At 44.1% G+C, this 20,265-nt stretch overlaps 1 protein-coding gene across 14 annotated transcripts; it reads left to right on the top strand.

The window, feature by feature from the left end:
- Window positions 1–810: 810 nt before the first annotated feature.
- On the top strand, window positions 811–18,504 carry THUMPD2 (THUMP domain 2 tRNA and snRNA guanosine methyltransferase). 14 transcript variants are annotated; one of them, XM_083831714.1, is made up of 12 exons: window positions 2,443–2,694; window positions 7,948–8,554; window positions 8,653–8,749; window positions 9,453–9,585; window positions 10,847–11,262; window positions 12,479–12,556; window positions 13,036–13,088; window positions 13,375–13,462; window positions 14,094–14,165; window positions 14,786–14,900; window positions 15,984–16,101; window positions 17,657–18,504. In XM_083831714.1, the coding sequence occupies exons 5-12, from the start codon at window positions 11,005–11,007 to the stop codon at window positions 17,970–17,972; spliced, it is 1,098 nt and encodes a 365-aa protein (XP_083687840.1). In that variant the 5' UTR covers window positions 2,443–2,694; window positions 7,948–8,554; window positions 8,653–8,749; window positions 9,453–9,585; window positions 10,847–11,004; the 3' UTR covers window positions 17,973–18,504. The 14 variants fall into 14 exon arrangements, with proteins under 14 accessions (XP_083687827.1, XP_083687840.1, XP_083687838.1 ...); XM_083831712.1 differs by having other exon boundaries at window positions 8,653–8,921; XM_083831705.1 differs by lacking the exon at window positions 7,948–8,554.
- The last annotated feature ends 1,761 nt before the right edge of the window (window positions 18,505–20,265 follow it).

Below are 20,265 nucleotides of genomic sequence, written 5' to 3'. Positions count from 1 at the left end.
CTTTCCCAACTAAGTGGCTGTGGCAGCTGCTCTTTTCCTGCATGGTAGCAGGTCACTAAGGTAAGTGTATGCCTGGAAAGGCAGCTGTTAGTTTTCCATTGGGCCAGTGTGTAAATCAATCTGATTTATGTTGTTTTATGCTTCCAAGTCCTCCAAAAGCTTAATCCTTTTTGACTCTCCTGCAGTTCACAGACATCAAAACAAAAATAGGTGAAGATAGCAGCTTTGTTGGGAGCACCTCTGTTTTCCAGGGTGTTTGAGTGTGGACAACCGCCTTCAGACAAAAACATGCTCAGCACCCACTATTTCAATAACTGAACTTGCTCTCTGCTTCCAGAAGTGTTGGCCTTGACTACTGGAGTCATATTGACGCAGGCCATTGCTGGGCTGGTGCTGCAGTGTGTTCTGATAGTGTTTGCTGTTCCTTAGCTGTGCTCTTGGCCACCAAGAGAGGAATAAAAAGCAGGAAAATCCCTTCAAACGGAGGGAACGGAATTAAGCAGCAAACGTTTTTAAGTCTGGATTTTCTGCTGGCATGTGGTAACCTCTGGCTGGTTAGGATCTGGCTGTATCTTGAGTGCTTTCTGGAGCCCAGTGTGGGCTGGAGCATAGCTTGTTGTTCCAGAAAACAGACTGCTACATTTTTTAAAAGGAATTTTGTTTTTAAATTAATCCAGAATTCTGTAAACTGTGGTAGATGAAAGAATTTCACTCCTACCTTTGGAGTTTCTTGTCTTTTGGTCTCAAAGGCTGGACTACATGACTCCTGACAGCTGTGTTACTTTGTACTCTGGCTCGGTTCCCCTTAAATAAGAGAGAAGGGAGAATGATGATGAAATTGCCCAATATGACAGAGTAGTTGGGAGAGAAAAAGTTCCCTGCATGCGAGTGCTTGGACAAGATATTTAATTGCTGTGACAAACTTCTGGTAAGGTTGAGACAAGGACAGGTCTGGGGAAGGGAGCTAACTTGTGTGTTGGATGTGTGTGAGGAGTGAAGCGCACCCACCCTCACACTCAACTTTCCTCTTGGCCAGGAGGACAGGATTTGTCCTTTGCAAACCTCTGCTGCAGTAGCAGTGTAGCAGTAGATTTGTCCCTGGGACGGTGGTTTACCCAGCAGCTAATGATGCAGGTGTGTTACCTGCTGCTGACCGATGTATTGGTGCTTGCGCTGCGTGCAGATCCCCTGTATTTGCATTCCCATTGACTGTTCTTTGTATTTCAAACCACTGTCCCCCAAGTGAACTATTGCAGGTGCTTCTGGAAGTGACAACACATGCATCCCTTTCTTTGTCCTTTGTTGTTTGTACTCAGATGCCAACAAAACAGCGACCTCTCACGCAGTTCCTGTTTGTTTTGTATGGGTATGTGTGTAAGCAGTTAACGTGACATTTATTTTGGACCAGGCTCAGTATTTCAGCTGACGGAAGCAAAACTCTCTGCTTGCCAGTCTTGTGTGCACCTCTTTTGTAGCATTTCCCATGTGAGAGAGTCGGGGGCTTGGCTTGGTTTCTGGCTGCTGATTTAACAAATGAACAGAAATATTCACTGGCATAATATAAAATAACATAAGACAAATAGAACGTAGACAAAACGTTGAGTCCATCTCCTTATGTTACCACTCATAATGGGTTTGTCTGGCCCACTTTAAAAGCAGCTGTACTGGAGATACCAAACTCTCTTCATTTGATCTTCCCTAGTGCTTTTAGATTTTCCTGATTTTTAACCCGAATCCCCAGTGCTACACTTCAAGGCCATGATTTCCTAGTTTACTCCCTGGAACCAGGGACCGTGTTCCTGCTGTCCTCTTGCGGGCAGACATATTTTTCTTTTGATTTATTTTATTTAGACTACACAGCCTCCTGAAAGTGAAAGCAGTAGATCAGGGTTTGGTTCCTGCTCTGTAATACATCCCTCTTGCTTTGGACAGGCACAGCCCAAGGTCTTTCAATAGCATTTTAAACACTGGTGGCAGTAAGTCTGTTCCTGCTGATCCTCTTGTTAGTGTTGGGGAGAATCGAATGGATGTTTTACTAATGTCTCTTAGGTGATGGGACATACAGTATAATTAAGCATTGCCAAATGTACTTACATTATCAATTAATCTATGTACACTGGAAACTTAGGGAGTACACTGAACATTTAAAGGAATCGTTGAAGGGGAACCCTGGGAGGGAACAGGTACAACCTGACCTTGGATAAGGGCCTGGAAATGCTGAAATGAGTTGAAGCAGAACCAAGGAGCGGAGGGAGCATGCGTCGAGTGAGAAAGGTGAAAGAGTTTAGCGGAGAGGAAGACTCCTTACTTCATCTGGACGACCACCAGAGTGCGCCACGCATGTGCAAAGGGGAGGGGAGCTAATTAGAATGGAATGCGAGGCTGATGTTGCAACCTGTAATGAATATGTATACCTTACGTAATGTTGAATGTATAAATAATGGCTGGGAAGTAATGGGACTTGAAGCCAGATTTGGGCACCTGCCCCGGCTTCCAGCGCTGAATAAAGCACCTTCATATAATCACTTGGTGGTTATGTGGTTGCTACGCTAACATTTTGGCGACCCAGATGGGACAGCGTGGGCACTGCTGAGGCGGATCGTGTCTCGGTTTCGCTCCAGCCGGCACCGAGGGATTCTCGGGGAGCAGTCGACCGCGGCCGACCTCCACTGCTCACGACGTACCACTGGAGTGGTAAGCAAAGGTGCTTTCAACTTTGGGTATTCGGTACTGATTTGGTTGGGAAAGCCTGCCGGTCCGACGCGGCGAAAGCCACGCTCGGTTGGGCAGGGAGCTCCCGGGGTAAGCCTAGGCGCCATCCATTAGACAGAGCGAAAGCTCTGCAGGTTCGGCATTGGTGGTTTGGTATTGGTAATTGTATTGGTTTGTGCTGAAGGGTCAGCACCTGGTATTATTGGTATGTGGTAAGCACGCTGCTGCTCCGGCAGCTTCTGGGAGAGCGTGCTGCTGCTCCAGCAGCTTCTGGGGGAGTGTGCTGCTGCTCCGGCAGCTTTTGGGTTTGTATCGTAAGCTCAAAATGAAAAAGATTAAAGGAATTCTGGGAAAAGATGTACCTATCCCGCGGACATCCCCACTGGGGTGTTTGCTAGCACATTGGAAAGAGGGAGGTTTTGGTCAAGAAATGCGGAAAGGAAAGCTGATTGATTATTGTAATATTTGGTGGCCACAGTATAAACTAGAGGACCAAGAAACTTGGCCTGAGAATGGAACATTGCAATATAATACAATTTTACAATTAATGCTATTTTGCAAGCGGGAAGGAAAATATGATGAACTGCCGTATGTGGAATTATTCTTTTATTTGCGCCGAAAGCCTGAATGGCAGCATGCTTGTGGAATAATGGTGCTTGAAGTTTCAACTGAGGAACGTTGTTGTGCATGTACTAGGGAGGGACGCTGTATACAGCATCAGGCAATAGAGAATAATAAGTATTATGGGGAAATGAATAATGGAAATATTGATTTGGAAGTTGCGCCGTCGGCTCCGTCGGGAAGAGCCAGGACAGGGAGGGAAAAGAGAAAAGGAAGATAGCAGTAGTGATGGAGAATCCCCGACTTTAGTCTCCCCTGTGTCACATAGGACCCGGCAACAGCGAAGGGCAGGAGAAATTATAAATGAACAGAGAGGGAAAATAATCGCTCCCCTCAGGCAAGGAGTGGGGACAGAAGGACCGGTATATGTTAAGGTGCCTTTTTCAGCTGGGGACTTAATGATATGGAAACAAGCAGCCGGCACCTACAGGGAAAACCCAGATAAAGTAGCCAGGGTAATGAAAATGATAATTAAAACCCAAAATCCCAATTGGGATGATCTCCAGGTGATCCTGGATACTTTGATGGACTCGACAGAAAAAGACATGGTATTGCGGGCAGCCAGAGAGAGAGCCCGAGAAGATATACGAAATGGATTAGTGCTTGGAAATCTAGATCAAAACTTCCCCACCGAGGATCCCCAATGGGATTATAACACAGGGGATGGAATAAGGAGGCTGAAGAGATATCAAGATTGGGTACAAGTCGGGGTACAGAATGCCATGCCCCGGACCATAAATTGGTCAAAATTGTATAATGTCAGGCAAGAAAAAGCGGAATCACCTTCCGCCTTTTTAGAGAGATTGAAAGAAACTGCTAAGAAATATACAGATTTAGACGTAGAGACTGAGCAAGCTAAAGCTCAATTAGCACTCATTTTCCTGGGACAAGCCCAAGAGGATATTAGGAAGAAATTGCAAAAGTTGGAAGGTGCAGATTTGAGAAATTTGGATAGGCTGTTGGAAATAGCCTGGAAAGTGTATAATAACAGAGAAAAGGAAACGACAAAAAGGCAACAACAGAACTTATTAGCAGTAATTCAAGGGAGAGAACATGCAGGATTAAGGGGCAGGGGAAGAGGAAATATTAACGGTCGAGGTAGAGGAACAGGGAGAGGCTACCCGAGCTCAGGGGGAAACCGGCTGGGTCTTAACCAATGTGCCCATTGTAAGGGGGAGGGTCATTGGAAAAACAAGTGCCCTCTCCGTGGACAGCTGATCGTTGGTGGGGGAAATTCGTTCCGAAACCAAGAAGCAGCTAAGGCGATGGTTCTGGGGGAGTATAGTAGCTGATTAGGAGATCCGGTAGCAGAAACTAAAGAGCACTTGGTAAAAATTCAAATAGGAAATAAGGAAGTAAAATTTTTAATTGATACAGGGGCCACATATTCAGTACTCAATAGATTAAGTGGTAAGATAGGGGAAAGGAAAACTACTATTGTAGGTGCCACCGGGAAGGAGGAAATACGGCCGTTCTTACAACCCCTTGATTTACGGTTTGGAGGTAAAGAAATTACGCATGAATTTTTATATGTACCAGAATGCCCTATTCCTCTTTTGGGACGGGATTTGCTAACTAAACTAAACGCTACCATAACATTTGAAGATGGAGAATTGATTATGAGAATCCCGGAATCAAAAGTGGGACAAATATTAATGATTAAAGAGAAGGCTGTTCCTCATATACCAAAAGAGGTAGAAAATGCAGTAATGCCTACGATTTGGGAAACGGACGTGCCCGGAAAATCAAAAGTAGCCCAGCCAGTAAAAATTGAACTTAAGGAAGGGGCCCGACCGGTACGGATTAAACAGTACCCATTGAAGCTAGAAGCTAGGCTAGGAATAGTAAAGATTATAGATAAATTTCTTAGCTACCACATTCTGGAGGAATGCAAATCTGAATATAATACCCCAATTTTCCCAGTAAAGAAACCTAATGGGGAATACAGGCTAGTGCAGGACCTTAGGGCAATAAACGAAATAACAAAAGATATTCACCCAGTGGTGGCTAATCCTTATACATTGTTAACATCTGTAAAAGAGAAATATAAGTGGTTTACGGTAATTGATTTAAAAGATGCCTTCTTCTGCATACCCATTGACAAGGATAGTAGAAAACTTTTTGCTTTTGAATGGGAAAATCCACGGAACAGACGAAAGATGCAACTAACCTGGACAAGGTTGCCTCAAGGATTCAAGAATAGCCCGACCCTCTTCGGCTGTCAACTAGCTAAAGAAATAGAAGATTGGATTAACCAAGGACAGATTCAGGTACCAAAGGATCGATACCTGCTGTTACAATATGTGGACGATATATTAATAGCTACCAAAGGAGAGTCAGAATGTATTCAGGTAACTATTGATATTTTGAATCAATTGGGACTAAATGGGTACAAGGTTTCTAAACAAAAGGCACAAATCGCGTGCACAACAGTAATTTATTTGGGATGTGAAATTTCTCAAGGACAAAGAAAATTGGGAGTTAACCGAATACAAGCTATTTGTGAAATCCCCGAGCCACGAAATTTGCATGAACTACGGGCTTTCCTAGGTATGGCCGGGTGGTGTAGACTGTGGGTAATGGACTATGGACTCATAGCAAAGCCCCTCTATGAAACCCAAAAGGCCTGTACGTTTACCTGGGGAAAGCCACAACAAGAGGCCTTTAAGAAATTAAAAGAAGCCCTGATAAAGGCGCCTGCCTTGGGCTTGCCGGACTTATCAAAGGACTTCCAGCTGTTTGTGCATGAGAGACAACGATTGGCATTAGGAGTACTGACCCAGCGACTTGGGAGCTGGAAAAGACCTGTGGGGTATTTTTCTAAACAATTGGATGCAGTAAGTGCTGGATGGCCCTCGTGTTTAAGGGCCGTGGCAGCCACAGTCCTTTTGATACAGGAAGCCAGGAAGCTCACATTAGGGAAACGAATTGAGGTGTTCGTGCCACATATGGTGACTACGGTATTGGAGCAAAAGGGGGGCCATCGGCTGTCACCCAGCCGAATGATGAAATATCAAGCTATACTAACTGAGCAAGATGATGTATTCTTAAGAACTACTAACTTATTGAACCCAGCAGTGTTTCTAGGAACAATTACGGAGGAAGGAGACCTCAGTCATGATTGCGTGGAGATCATCGAACATACCTATGCCAGCAGAACAGACTTAAAGGATCAGCCTCTGGGGAGACCGGATTGGGAACTTTTCACGGATGGAAGCAGCTTTGTGGAAAATGGGACTCGTTATGTAGGATACGCGGTAACTACATCAAAGGTAGTGATTGAGGTAAATTCCCTACCTCCGGGGACTTCAGCCCAACGAGCAGAAATAGTCGCCCTGACACGAGCCCTGGAACTAAGCGAGGGTAAGAACGTGAATATTTGGACAGATTCAAAATATGCATTCGGGGTAGTTCATGTACATGGGGCATTATGGAAAGAAAGGGAAATGCTATCCTCACAAGGGACTAATATAAAATACCAGGAAGAAATATTGAAATTAATAACAGCTGTACAGAAACCCCAACAGGTGGCCATAATGCATTGTAAAGCCCATCAAGGAGGGGTGTCAGAGATTGCAGAAGGTAACAGACTGGCAGATTTGACGGCCTGGAAGGTTGCGCGTGAATTATGGAAAGTAATGGCTCTAATTCCATCAAAGGTAGGCCTCTCTTGTTTTAAATTACCTAAAGACCCAAAGTATTCAGCAGAAGATGAGAGACTTGCAAATTTGATGAAGGCCCAGAAGAATCCTGACGGATGGTATGTGACTACGACAGGACAACTTATAGTGCCTCCTATAGTAATGCGAGAAATCTTACAAATAAAACATAATGAATGTCACTGGGGTGCAGGAGCAATGGTGACCTATTTGAAACGAGGTGTCATCTCGGTACACATGTTAACAATGGCAAAGTCAGTAATGTCAAAATGTGAGCTTTGCTTAAAGAATAATCCGGTAGCAAGGAAACATGCTGAGATAGGAAGAACTAGAGCTGGGATAGAGCCTGGAGATTACTGGCAAATAGACTTCGTGGAGCTGCCTAAAGCAAGAGGTTATAAATACCTATTGGTAGGGGTTGATACTTTTTCAGGATGGCCGGAGGCCCTTCCCTGTCGCACCAAGCAAGCAAAGGAAACGGTAAAATGGTTACTACAGGAAATAATCCCTAGATTTGGTGTACCATTGGGTATTTCTTCAGACAGGGGACCACATTTCATTGCCAATGTGGTTAAGGAGGTTAGTAGGTTACTGGGAATCACCCAGAACACCCTATCCCACTTACTCCACCCCCATCCTATAGTACTAGCGTTAACAAGCAGGCATAGAGGAATCAATAAGATAGTAGACTAACGAAGATGCATTAAGATTATACTTACTAATCTCTATATCAAGTTATACTCACTAACCTCTACTAACCTGATTCAACCTAATAGTAATGAAAATACTTGCTCTTGGTATGAGTGAAGTATTTTCAAAGGGGGGAAATGTTAGTGTTGGGGAGAATCGAATGGATGTTTTACTAATGTCTCTTAGGTGATGGGACATACAGTATAATTAAGCATTGCCAAATGTACTTACATTATCAATTAATCTATGTACACTGGAAACCTAGGGAGTACACTGAACATTTAAAGGAATCGTTGAAGGGGAACCCTGGGAGGGAACAGGTACAACCTGACCTTGGATAAGGGCCTGGAAATGCTGAAATGAGTTGAAGCAGAACCAAGGAGCGGAGGGAGCATGCGTCGAGTGAGAAAGGTGAAAGAGTTTAGCGGAGAGGAAGACTCCTTACTTCATCTGGACGACCACCTGGACGACCACCAGAGTGCGCCACGCATGTGCAAAGGGGAGGGGAGCTAATTAGAATGGAATGCGAGGCTGATGTTGCAACCTGTAATGAATATGTATACCTTACGTAATGTTGAATGTATAAATAATGGCTGGGAAGTAACAGGACTTGAAGCCAGATTTGGGCACCTGCCCCAGCTTCCAGCGCTGAATAAAGCACCTTCATATAATCACTTGGTGGTTATGTGGTTGCTACGCTAACACTCTCTTTGCCTGCTCACTTCTACAGAAATATTTGGGTGGCTTTGGTGCTTTTGGACTGCAGAGATGTGAGGTCATGGATGCTGCAGCATGTAAGGTTGTCGGTGCTGGGCCTGAACTGACGTCTTGCCATTTGTTCCTGAGCTGTGGGTGCTGAGTCATCCCAGGGGGTATCAGCAAATTTTCTTCCTAAGTTGTGTGGGCGTAGATATTATTTTAACATCTGCAGAAGGAGGAACGCTGCTATAATTCTCCCTCTCTTCATCAGCCTGGGCTGAAGAGATCATACAGTCTTCTGCCGAAGTACATGGAGCAACAGCTGCACTGGAACATTTGATCATCTCACATTTGATCATCTCGCTGAGGCAAGGATCAAAAGGGAGATGACGCTCCAGTGATGTGCCCTGGTGGCACGGGGGTCACACCAGCTCTCAAGAACCCGGTGTTTATGATTACGTTGACATGAAAAACTGTTCTGCCCGCTGTCACGTGTCAACAGCGCTGGAATAAAAAACTTGAAACAACCCCACTTTCTCGGTACTTCTTCCCTCCCTTAGCCCGTGTTGCTGCTCCTTCAGCCTGCCCCCTGGGCGGGGGCGGCCCGAAATGGCGGCGGGGGCGGGACAAGATGGCGGCGGGCGGGCGGTACTTCTGCACGGCGGGCCGCGGCCTCGAGCCTTTCCTGGCCCGGGAGCTGCGAGCGAGGCTCGGAGCCACGGAGGTGAGAAGCAGGCCTCGTTCGCTGCGAGTCCGTGCTAATTTCAATATATCGTGCGGTAAAATTAAATATTTCTTGTTGCGTTCGCCAAGGAGGTTCTAGGGAGTAAAATCATGACAGGACACCAGGAAGAAGCCGGCTCGTAGAGGCACTAAAATGATTTATTTCGCGAAACCGCGCTCCGCAGCTCTGAGGGCTGTGCTGACCAACATCTCCGTCCCCTCGCCACCCCTGGTTAGCTGTGCTTTGCTGGGTTCTTCTCGGTGCGAAGACGTGGTAGGGCACACGGTGGTGCTGTTGAGCCGCTGAAGCGCTCACAGAAAATATTCTTTTTTCCCCTTCCCTTTAAGGTGGACTATATTTCGGGAAAAGTCTTCTTCACCACTGACGCGGAGCCGAGCGAACTGAAGAAAATCAAGTCTGGAGAGAGGTTGTTTTTGCTGATTAAGAAACACGACCCGCTTCCCGTTTCAGGAAATAAAGGTACTGCGCTGACTGTTCCCCTCGAGTCATCCTGTTCTTTTTGCATGCAGGACATGGGTTCAAAAACTTCAAGTGTAAGCTCATGTCCTATTTGTAAAATTAACATTCGATCAATTTCATCATCTGTAGCTCTAACTGAGAAGAATCAACTCTGAAGTTGTGGTTTTTGACTTTCTTTTTGTTGTTTTTTACCCAACTATGCTTTCAAATATGTTTTTCTGTGCTGAAAACAGCTTAAAAATGTTTGAAATACACGTCTTACCAGCTGACGTTCTGCTGGCATAGTACGCATGTATATATGTATAACACCACTCCCACACCAAAAAAATTAACAAAACTGAAGTCCAATTCTGGACCCCTTGTATGTGTTTTAACAGTGAGTCATTTTTTTTTTTAGGTGATGTGGATCCATACATATTCTGCATCACTTAACTGTTCAGTATGCAGATTTCTTGTGAATTTCAAGTACTCGTGTCACTTTATCAGTGTTGAAATAAGAATTTTGAGTAAGATGGATTGATATTTGTATGGGGGTAGGGTTTTATTTGAAAGATTACAAGAGGCCTTTGGCTCTAAGGATCAAATTTAACTATGATTATGAAATTTAAAATGAGAAATAGAAATACTTAAATGTTTTTCCCTGACCAGAGTCAAGACTTTTATATGAATTGGCCTCTGTATTTCTTGTGCCTCTCTTGTCATAGTTAAGTCAACAGGACACACTACAGGTAGGTGTAAGTTTAGGTGTGTATTGGAGACTTTGCAGGATTGAAGGAAGAGTAATTAATAGCAAGGAGATATTTTTTTTAATAAAAGAATAAACTTGTGACTTTTATTCTGAGCCGAATCAAAGCCGTTCATGTTCATGTCTGTCAGTCCTGGAAAGTGTCCTGGATATCTAATCCTGAACCAAATGTTTTTCTGGACTAAGAGGACGACGATATGGTAGGCTGGTGCTCCATCCCTGGGAATGACTCTGAGGTAGTCTGGTTTTCTAGAGCTGCTGAACTTCTGCAGAATTCAAGCCCTGCAAGTTATTCTTGGTTCTGCAAAGCTTGTAATCAGATGGATGTGTGGGTCTTCAGCTGATAGGGTTTGTGGGTGTTGAGAGCTTGGCTGTGTCTGTGATGTATGCTGCTGCAGTTCGTGGATTCACACGTTATGGAGATCTAAACAAAGTCCCTGACAGATGTTCTCATTCTGTGGGAACATCAAATGCTGAGATTGAACTACTTAACCTGAAACTAGCTTTTTCTTCCAGGGAAAATACTGCATGAAATTAGAAGTCTTGTCATTGAGGAACCAAAGGATTGGCTGGATGTTATCGCTACTTGGAAAAACCTTCGTGGTTGTGAGGGGAAAAAAGATGGTGTCTCTCAGGAAAACCCATCACCTTGCAAGAGAAAATCAGAAGAAGAGATGAATGTTGTAACTAAAAGACAGAAAACAGAGCGAGTAAGAGAGATTGTGTCTGAGGAATGTCAAGCAGGAGCTGGAGAGAATGGTGTGGTACCAGACAGGAAGAGTGATGAGGAAGGCCAAACTGAAACCAAGGCTTCTTTAGAAGACTCTTCCAAAAGCAGTGGAGAGAAACCTGTTGAGAATGAGAAGCATAGCTTTAGCTTCCGAGTTTCTTGTCGCTGTAGTGGAGCAATTGCCAAAATACTTACTTCACAGGTATGCTAAAGTATCTGTGTTTTAAAAGGATGTAGTGAAAGTGAAAGGAGGCGTGTGGTTTATTTGCAATTTAATTTGTGTTTTGTATGTTTTGGAATAACAAACTGGTCTGAACTTTTTCTGTATCTTCAAAAAAAATTTTTGAAAAAACTCATAAAACTTGCATTTATGTTAAGCAAGTGGAAATACAAGTGCTGTTATTAATTTCAAGGCATGATTAGCCTGAACAGCTTTTTGAATCAATGTCTTTTAATGAGAATAAGTGAAGGTAAGAGGTCGAGTGGCTGGGCAGGTGAAACCTAGTCAAGTCTGAAGAGCAATCTGTGAGTGGCTTGCAGCTACTTCAAGGGTCGTAGCAAGGATAGCGGAGCCACGCTCCTCTCAGTTGAGGCAGACTGCGTAACAAGGGGCAAAAGCCAGAATATGCAGCTTGGAAGGGTGCTCTTTTGGGTATCATGAAGAAATTCCCAGAAGGGTGGTGGGTGGTGCAGCCCTGGGACACATCCTGGAGAGTGCATCTTGGTCCTTGGGGTGTCAGCACTCAGCCTTGAAGAGCCCCAACCATTCTGAGAGAGGTGGTGTAGAGATCTGTAGAGGCCCCTTCTGTCCAACACTGTTCTCATCTGCATTGTATTTTCACCATACGAAATGGAAATTAATGTGTAGCTGCAGTTTATTTAGGTTTCTCCTACCTGAAAACAACAAGTTAGATTTTTTTTCTCTCTACTAAAGCTGGTATCTTGGGAAGATGGGACACATGAGCCTGCCAGCACCAGCGTTTGTTTGAATTGGTTCTGTGCATTTGAATTCTTATGCTGAAGGTACAACTTTCCAGAGGTGATAAAAGCATTAAAACTGAGAGTTGCAGTTATGCATTGACAGGTTCCTTCAGGTGATCTAATTTACAGTCATCAGAAATACTTCACATGTGATACATAGTTCTAAAATGACTACAGCTGTTTGTTTTACCTTGGGTAGGACTTGAACTTCAGCCTCCCACACTCAAGGTGAGCAACAGTCATGTTATCCTGAGGTGTGTTTCTATCGCTCTGTCCTGGTACACCTCTTCTGGTCTTTGTATAAATTGTTCTCTAGCAGTAAAGAAAGACTTTTTCTTTTCCCAGGTACTTATGAGGGTTGTGTAATCAAGGTTGTGATCTGTAGTTTTCTTAATTCTTTTATTTTTAATGTCTTTTACTGGTCTTTCCCTTCACAGGAGATTGGAAGAGCAATTGGCATAGCGCTCATGAAGCAGTTTAGGTGGCGGGCTGATCTGCGGAACCCCGATCTAGAGGTAGTGGCACTTGTCTGCCAGGTGGCCTGTTGCTACTTCCAGAATTGCCCCAAAATATATATATATTTATATATGTCTGCCTTCCATGTAAAACACTTATTAATGGCACTGCTTTTTCTAGAGAAAAAAAAAAAAAGCTGAATACAAGTATACAGTGAACAATCTTCTGTTTAGAGTAAGTGGTTTTATAGTTAAAAATGTCAAGAAAATACTTCGTGGAGAAATTGAAGTGCTTGCTGATGGATCCCTGACTGACAAATCCCTTCCTAGTTTGCGTAAATCTTAAATCATCTTTAAACTGGCATTCAGATTATCAAGTGTGATTTCTTCCAAATAATCATAAATTTGTAGAGCATGTATTTTTGTTCTTAAATGGTATGATCGGAAGTTCATAGAAATATCTTCTGTCTGGTTTAAATGAGTTTAAGCTATTGTCATCTCAAGTTGAGAAATTCTAATGTTACTTTTCCCTCTTTCAGATCTTCGTACATCTTAATGACATGCACTCAGTTGTGGGGATTCCTCTTTTCAGGTAGGTGTTCTCATCACCAGATCTGTTTTGGCAGTACCAGAACAGGCACAATTTCTATATAGTCTTGCTGTCCACTGTATTTATCTTCTGGATTAATATTCACTGGACTGTTGTATTCGTCTGAAGGTAACCTGAGCACGTGTTCCAGACTTTGCAGTGAGTGGCTAAAAGCAGACTGTGGTTTCTGATTACAGATCTGGAAAGTTCAGTTCTTTTTGTATTTTATATTATGTAGGCTTTTCTATGTTGTTGTACCATTGTCTTACACTGATTTTGCTGTCTACAGGCTTCCATTGGCAAACAGAGAGTATATCAAAACAGCAGGGCTGCGGTCAACAATTGCGTGGGCCATGGCATCTCTGGCTGAAATCAGTGTAAGTGAATGTTCATGGCAAAGGTGTAGAGTCCTGAGTGAGTCCTTTGCTGCTCATCAAGGCTGAAGCTGGAAGCTTTGAAGCAGCGTGGTGATTTTAATTCTTCATGCTTTAATCCACATGGACAGAGCTGGAAATTTTTGTGTGGTTAGACTGCACTGTCACCTGGTGTTCAACCTCATATCTTCTTTAGTCCAAGGGCCTTCTAAGGATAGTTATTACTCTCTGTACAGATATATGGTTAAATTGCAGGGGTTTTGTCACTGTCCAGATGTCAAAGCTTGTTTGGGGTTGTTCTCCCAAGTAAAAACGGAAGCCAGTGTGATGTTTTTCACAGGTTAATTTGATGCCAGTATCTGTCTGCAGTCTAGTCATGTTTTTTTCCTAAATGTCACCTCAAGACTAGATGCAGTGATGCATTGTCTCTAGTAAAGCCATTTATGCTTTTTACAGTATTGTCATACTTCTTTACTGTATCATCTGCAAGTTTGGCCTGATAAAGCAGTGACTGTTTTTACCTGCTCTGGAGTCAGCGGGACTGTGCAGGTGATCAGTCCATGACTGAGTATGCTTTGTGTTGAGGGAGAAGTCTTACCTTGTTTGGGATGCGATAACCCCTTTCTTTTTGTAGGCAGGTGACTTTGTGCTAGATCCCATGTGTGGGCTAGGAACAATTCTGCTGGAAGCTGCCGCTGAGTGGCCCGTAAGTATCGCGGTCGTAATAGGTAGGAGCTTTGCAAGACTTCTTGTAGTTGTGCCAAGAAAAACATCTATGCCACAGTTATGATGACGTCCATTAATGGAACGCTGGAACCAAAATGGTCTTTATAGACAGTTGTTTAAAGTGCTTTAGTTCAGACATTCCTCCACAGGAATGCAAAATAAAGTCCTACATACCTGTGTGAGTGGGTGCTGGGAGCCCTGTGTTGATAGTGCAGGGTTTGTGTGAGGCAACCTTGGGCTTTCTTTTAAAATCGCCTGGGCTTATCCGGGAAGTGGAGGTGTCAGTGTGACAGTACAGTGAATTTCAGTATTAGAAAATTATTAGGCAGTGAGGCTGTTTGTAGACATCTGGGATCGTCTGTGAGGACATAGCCTCAATATTTCTGTGAAATAAAGGTGTCTTGAGTAGCCCAGAACACGAAAGGAGTGAAGATAGCAGAAACTTCTCCATTGCTCTGTCGTCTTAATCTACGTATTGCTCTACGTAGATGTCAAAGCAAGTGGTTTGTTTTGGAAGAGCTGTGCAGCAAGGCAAGTCTGTGAAGGTTTTGTTAAATAAATACACGTTTGTTAACTATTTTTTTCTTTTTCTCTGAACAGGAAGCCTGTTACTGGGGAACAGATATAAGTGATTCACAATTAGAGGGTGCAGATGTGAATATTAAGACTGCAGGTTTGATGGATAAGATTGAGTTACTTAAAGCTTCTGTGAAAGGTATGTCTGTAAGCTTTCAAGGTGAGGCATGTTTGAAGCCTTCCGTGGTTATACAGGTAGCGTAGGTACTCTTGAGTGGTCTGTAATAGAACGAACTCTAAATAAATAGCTGGCTGGTGACCGGGTAAGTTTGTTCCTCTCCCCCTCTGAACTTCGGCAAGAATAAGTTCAGCAGAAGACAATGAAAACAATAATTTTCAGACTTGGGCAGTAACTCTGTCTTAATGTTAAATTTACAACCACAAAATGGTCCAAGAAGCATCTCAAGCCAGTTCTGGTAAGGCTGGCATAGAATCACAGCAGGGTTTAGGTGGGAAGAGACTGCTGGAGGTCTTTAGTCCTGTTAATCTGCTTGGAGCAGGGCTAACCTCAAAGCAGGGTTCAGGTTGCTCACCTTATCCAGTCAAGTTCTGAGCATCCTGAGGGATGAAAACCCCATGGTCTTTTCCTTTCACATGTTGGTTTTACTCGGGCCAAGCCAGCCTGGTGTGTGGTTGTTCTTCATCACCACAAGGGTGCACTGCTGTGTCATAGTCAAAAAATATATATTCCCAGGATGCAGCAATATCGCGGAAATACTTCAAAGACGTGAGTTCCAACAGAATCCAAGTGATTCTGGCTGAAAGTTAAGTAGATTCTTGGGAAAAAGAGGGGGTGGAGGGGAATTTAACATGTGGCTCCTTGCCATTAATGTGTGTTCGTTTGAACATCTGTGCTAAGCAAAGTGCTTGCGAGCTCAGCTCTTCGTTTGCATTTTGCTTATAAAGTTTCACTTGTGTTCAGAAGCAGCAGTTTGGAACCGTGCAGTGCCCTGCTAGGAGAGTTTTGCTGTTGGAGCAAGCACAACACCAGTAACAGGGAAGATCACAAGCTAAGCTATGCTCTTACGGGTTTGTCTGTACCCAGTCTGCATTGGATTGGTAGCTTTGTGGTGTTATTTGTGAGGATATAGAGAGAAGGAGCTGTGAATCTGGGTGTGTAACCTGTGAAAGAGCTGGCAGGCAGTTTGGTAAGGCGAACGATGCAATGGCTGCTGTTCATTTTTCAGATAGTCAGGTGTAAAGACCTCCCTTTATTCTGCAGCATTGCCGTTGCCTTCAGAAAGTTTTGACGCCGTGATTTCGGATATTCCATTTGGGAAGAAGTTCAAGATCACAAAAGACGTACGATTCCTGCCAGATATTCTCCAGGAGATGGAGAGGTATGTGTGGCCTTTGATGTAAACGTAACGATGGTTTGTGATCTTAAGCGCTCAGTCAGCTCCAGGTTTGTTTTATTTGAAACACTCTCCAGCTCTGTAATCTGATGCTGCGCAGGCTGTGGAAGTCTGAGTCCTTTACCCGCCGGTTAGTGGCTGTTGTGACTTGTTTCACAAGCTGTGGAAGCGCTGATGGGAGTGCAAGCCAGCAAGGAATGAGCTTGTTGGCTGAACCACACTCAAAAATATTCTTTCCACAGCACGATGGTGAGAGAAAGAAGAAAGAGAAGAGGGTAACCTAGCCAAACTGAAGGCGTAGATAGGCAAATAAAGCAATAATCCTTTCTCAGTTAAGGTCTGCGTAAAATCATAGGCTTTCATTTTGGGTTCACAACCAAGCTTTTACCAGCCTCCCTTGGCAGGAGAGATCTCAGATGGGAAAATGGTGAAAGGCGTTCTCCTTTCTGGCAGTGTGCTGCAATAATCCAGCTAGCCACCTGGTCATCTTTTAGATGTCTCCTTTCATATCTCACTCTGTCATTTTGTGGCGGAGTGAAACCAAGCTAATAGCAGGCTGCTTCTAACGGGTGGTTCAAACTGTCCGTCTCCTTATTTGAGTTCTTTGCTGAAAACAAACCCTTTCTGTAGGACTGGACTTCGGTGGGTGTTGATCACACTCAGTGCAGGAATGTGGTGAGAAGATGGTAAAGGCGGCGAGGTGGCTCCCCAGAATGGCAGGGTAGTCTTACGCTGACCATCCCTCCTTTTGGCCTTGTTTGACATTCTTACCTTCTGGTCTCGTTTCCTCTGCTGGGGCATCCTAGGCAAAATATCTCCTTGGGAAGGTGGAGGTGAGGCAGGGACCATTATCACGAGAGCCCCACCAGTAAGACCCTTCAATGCACTTGCTGTGAGCACAGCCAGGATGGTCTTTTTTTTCCCTCTCTCAAAGCCAAGTGTAGCATTTCCTCCTGTACTAAGAAAAACTGAGTTACAAACAATGGTTAACTTTCCTTGGTTTCCTGTATTTGAGAGATTTCAAGGGTCACTGCAACGTGGAAAGGACAGACTTCTTAAAGCTTTCAAAGGGAAAGGCCAGCTTCAGCATTGCCTTACCAATGTGAAAAGCGCTCTCTCTTGCTGTGATGGGAAGCTGTTCCTTTGCATGCTGGTGGAGGCTTAGGGCTTGCTTCTCAGAGTGAGACTCAAAAATGGGTTTTGAAGCTGATGGTGCCCCTGGTCCTTGGAACAACACAAAAAGCAAAAAAGCTGAGTCCATCCTCACTGCTCAACAAATGGAGAACTCCTGAGGTCAGAAATGCGTGGAAGTCAATAAAGGGCCCATTTTTCCCAGTCAGCAAGAGTTACAAAGACGGGGAATTTAAATTCCCTTCGGAAATGTAGCTTACTGAGTTGAGCCATTACCCTTAACATGCTTAGGCGTTATACTGCGTGCAATTGGCACCTGAAGTATTGCTATTGTCGAGTTGTGCACGGATGAATGAATCCAGGCGGGATGAACGCCTAACCTTTATTTTTTTTTTCCTGCAATTGCCAGAGTGCTTCGTGTTGGAGGGACTATTGTATTGCTCTTGAGTCAAGATCTCCATAAGCGCATGGACAGCATTACCAAGAGTGGTGAAAACGAACCTCCTAATGCCATTCCTGATGGTGCAGGTGAAACGACCGCTGTGGAGACCTCGAGTAGTGATGGGAATTCTTCCTCCGTGGTGAAAGGTGTTGAAGAACCCGTTCTCAGCAGCAGACAGCCATGTTTTGGGTCGCTGGTGCCGGATGGCGTCTATGAAGTTAGCCTTGGAAAGACAGTTGCTTTCATATACAAATACAGGAAGATCTCTGCTGCTGGGAATTAGTAGCTTACGTGCACTGTCTAAGGTGTACGTGAATCCTGATACACTTGAAAGCAGCATGGCGGTGAACTGGTGGAACCCCGCTGATCCAAACCCTGTGCCATTTGTTGGCTCACTTCGCTTCGTATGGGTGAACGACGCTGTTGCTTTGCTCTTCGGTTTTCAGGAGAGGTGGAAGATACCAGCTAGAGTTTCAAACGTTTTTAATGTAAAATACTGTAATGAGGAAGAGTCCTCAAATCCTTGTTTAGGCAAAGCCTCTCAATATCGTGAGGAGTTTATTCAGGAGAGAAAGACTTCATTTGCCATACTGCAAAGATGTATATGGTAGTACTACATGTGAATGGTTTTTCACCTTCAGCAATGTTTTTCAGAAACACTTGTGAAGAAGTCTCCACCTCTTCTTCAGGACCTGATGGAGGGCTTTCCTACGTGTCTTGCAGTCTTGTATTATTTTAAAGCTAGTTTGTGATGAATGCGAAATGTCGCTATTCAGATATTTTTGGAGTGGAAAATAAATTATTTTTCGTATTAATTCCTTGCGGAGTGAGCGTGTTTCAATCGGGTGAGCTTTAGCTTTTTAGTGTGAAGACTTCTTTCTATAAAAATAATACTTTTCCTTGCTTGATAATGCTGCTTGAAGGGCACAGTGTGGCAAAAGGAAAAACTTGCAGACTGAGTGAACAATTAGAGCTGACTTCTGTCTGCAGAGAATCATATGGAAAAATTTTCCTGAAGAGGGAGAGGTCTTAATTCTTTCGGTCTATGCAAAAGGTATTTTGGGGGTGATAGTCTAATTCAAAGCTTTCCCAGGGTTGCTGAGCTGACAGTGAAGTATTTCTGTAGAGAATTATTGTAAATTGCTTTCAGATGGTATTTTGGACAAGCACTTGCAACTTGGCAAGCTGGGATGGACTCATGCATTGTGTTCCTCTGCTGTGAGGAGTATGGAGATAGAATTAGAAGTGTCTGTCTGGGTTTTCTGTATTTTTTTTTTCTTTTTCTTCTGGTACATTGGCTGGGAAAGGGAAAAAACTTGACTCTTCATGGTTAATTGCACTTGAGGAGAATAAATCTTACTGCTGTTGAGAGCTGCCTGTGCAGCTCGTGTCTTGTCTCGGCTCAAACCTCCCAGCCTGGCTGAATGCATGGGGTTTGGTTACCCCACGAGCAGAACTCTGCTCAACTCCTCCTCGAACGCTGTGAGGTCCCGCTTCTCAAGTTGGCTGCCACCCTTCTGGGTGGAAGTTGTGCCTTCTACCATGGCAGCCACCCCCCAGTTCAGTGTCACCCATGGATGTTTGTGCTCTTCACCCAAGGTAGAAACAATTTTTTCGTTAAACCTTCTCAGTGTTATATTAGGTGCACAAACCATTTTGAGAGAGTATTTCTGCACTCATCTGCTTATGGCAAGACAAACATGCAAGCAGGTAAGATCTGGCTCTAGCAGAACCTGACAGTGTTTGCTGAGAAACTGCTCTGTGCTCAGCGGTACGGCCAGGCACAGAGATGTGGGCAAGACTACCCCCAAAGCTGCGCTTAGCGCTGATGCTGGTTTGTCTTGTCATTGCTCCTGGCATCTTGATTGCTCTCAGACCAATTTATTGATATTGTTGAGTGTTAGTCTCCTTTACATGGCTCTGTTTCTTTTCCTGATTTCCATTGACTGTTTCTGTTATCATTTAATTGATGGTTCCTGCATTAAGCTGATGATTCTCTGTTCCACCACTCTTCTCTTTCACTTCCCCTTCTTTCCTCTCCCACCCCTTCGCTCTTCAAACAACCTTTCCGTCTCTCTCTCTTTTCCCTTCTTCTCTTCCAAACCCTGTGCTTACAATATTCACCCCTATCGTTCCTTTTTGTGTTCATCTTGTATTACCCAGCCTTACTGCTTCTCTGATTGCTCAGCTCCTTCGGTAGAGTTTGCTCAGCTCCTTCAGCAGCATCTGCTCAGTTCCTGACAGCCTGTGCCCTCTGCGAGGCAGCCTGAGGGACCTTACAGGTTTCCAGCCCACTCTTTCCTGTGCCTGGCAGGTGTGAAACACCTCTTCAGCAATGAATGCGTGGATGCTATGTATCAAGGACAACGCTGTCTTTTAGGTGATGGCAGAGGACAGTAGTTTTTGGATGAGTTGTGACAGATGCATCAACGTAGCACCAAAGTCCCTTAATTATGGGGACTAGCACTGTCAGCTTGAACGTTGCCTGACAGATTAGCGTGGTGATCTCATCAGTTAACTTGCATGTCACTTCTATTAAGTGCTGGAAAATGCGAGGCTGCTGCCCTTCTAGCACT

This window comes from Anser anser (assembly GCF_964211835.1).
Source record: "Anser anser genome assembly, chromosome: 3".
Lineage (NCBI taxonomy): Eukaryota > Metazoa > Chordata > Aves > Anseriformes > Anatidae > Anser > Anser anser.
Note: the sequence above shows the minus strand (reverse complement) of the source record. Positions and strands in the feature narration are given on the sequence as shown.

Bases quoted from the DNA above. Each gene is read 5' to 3' on its own strand.
- THUMPD2 (XM_083831701.1), top strand. From the start codon at position 5,493: ATGCAACTAACCTGGACAAGGTTGCCTCAAGGATTCAAGAATAGCCCG.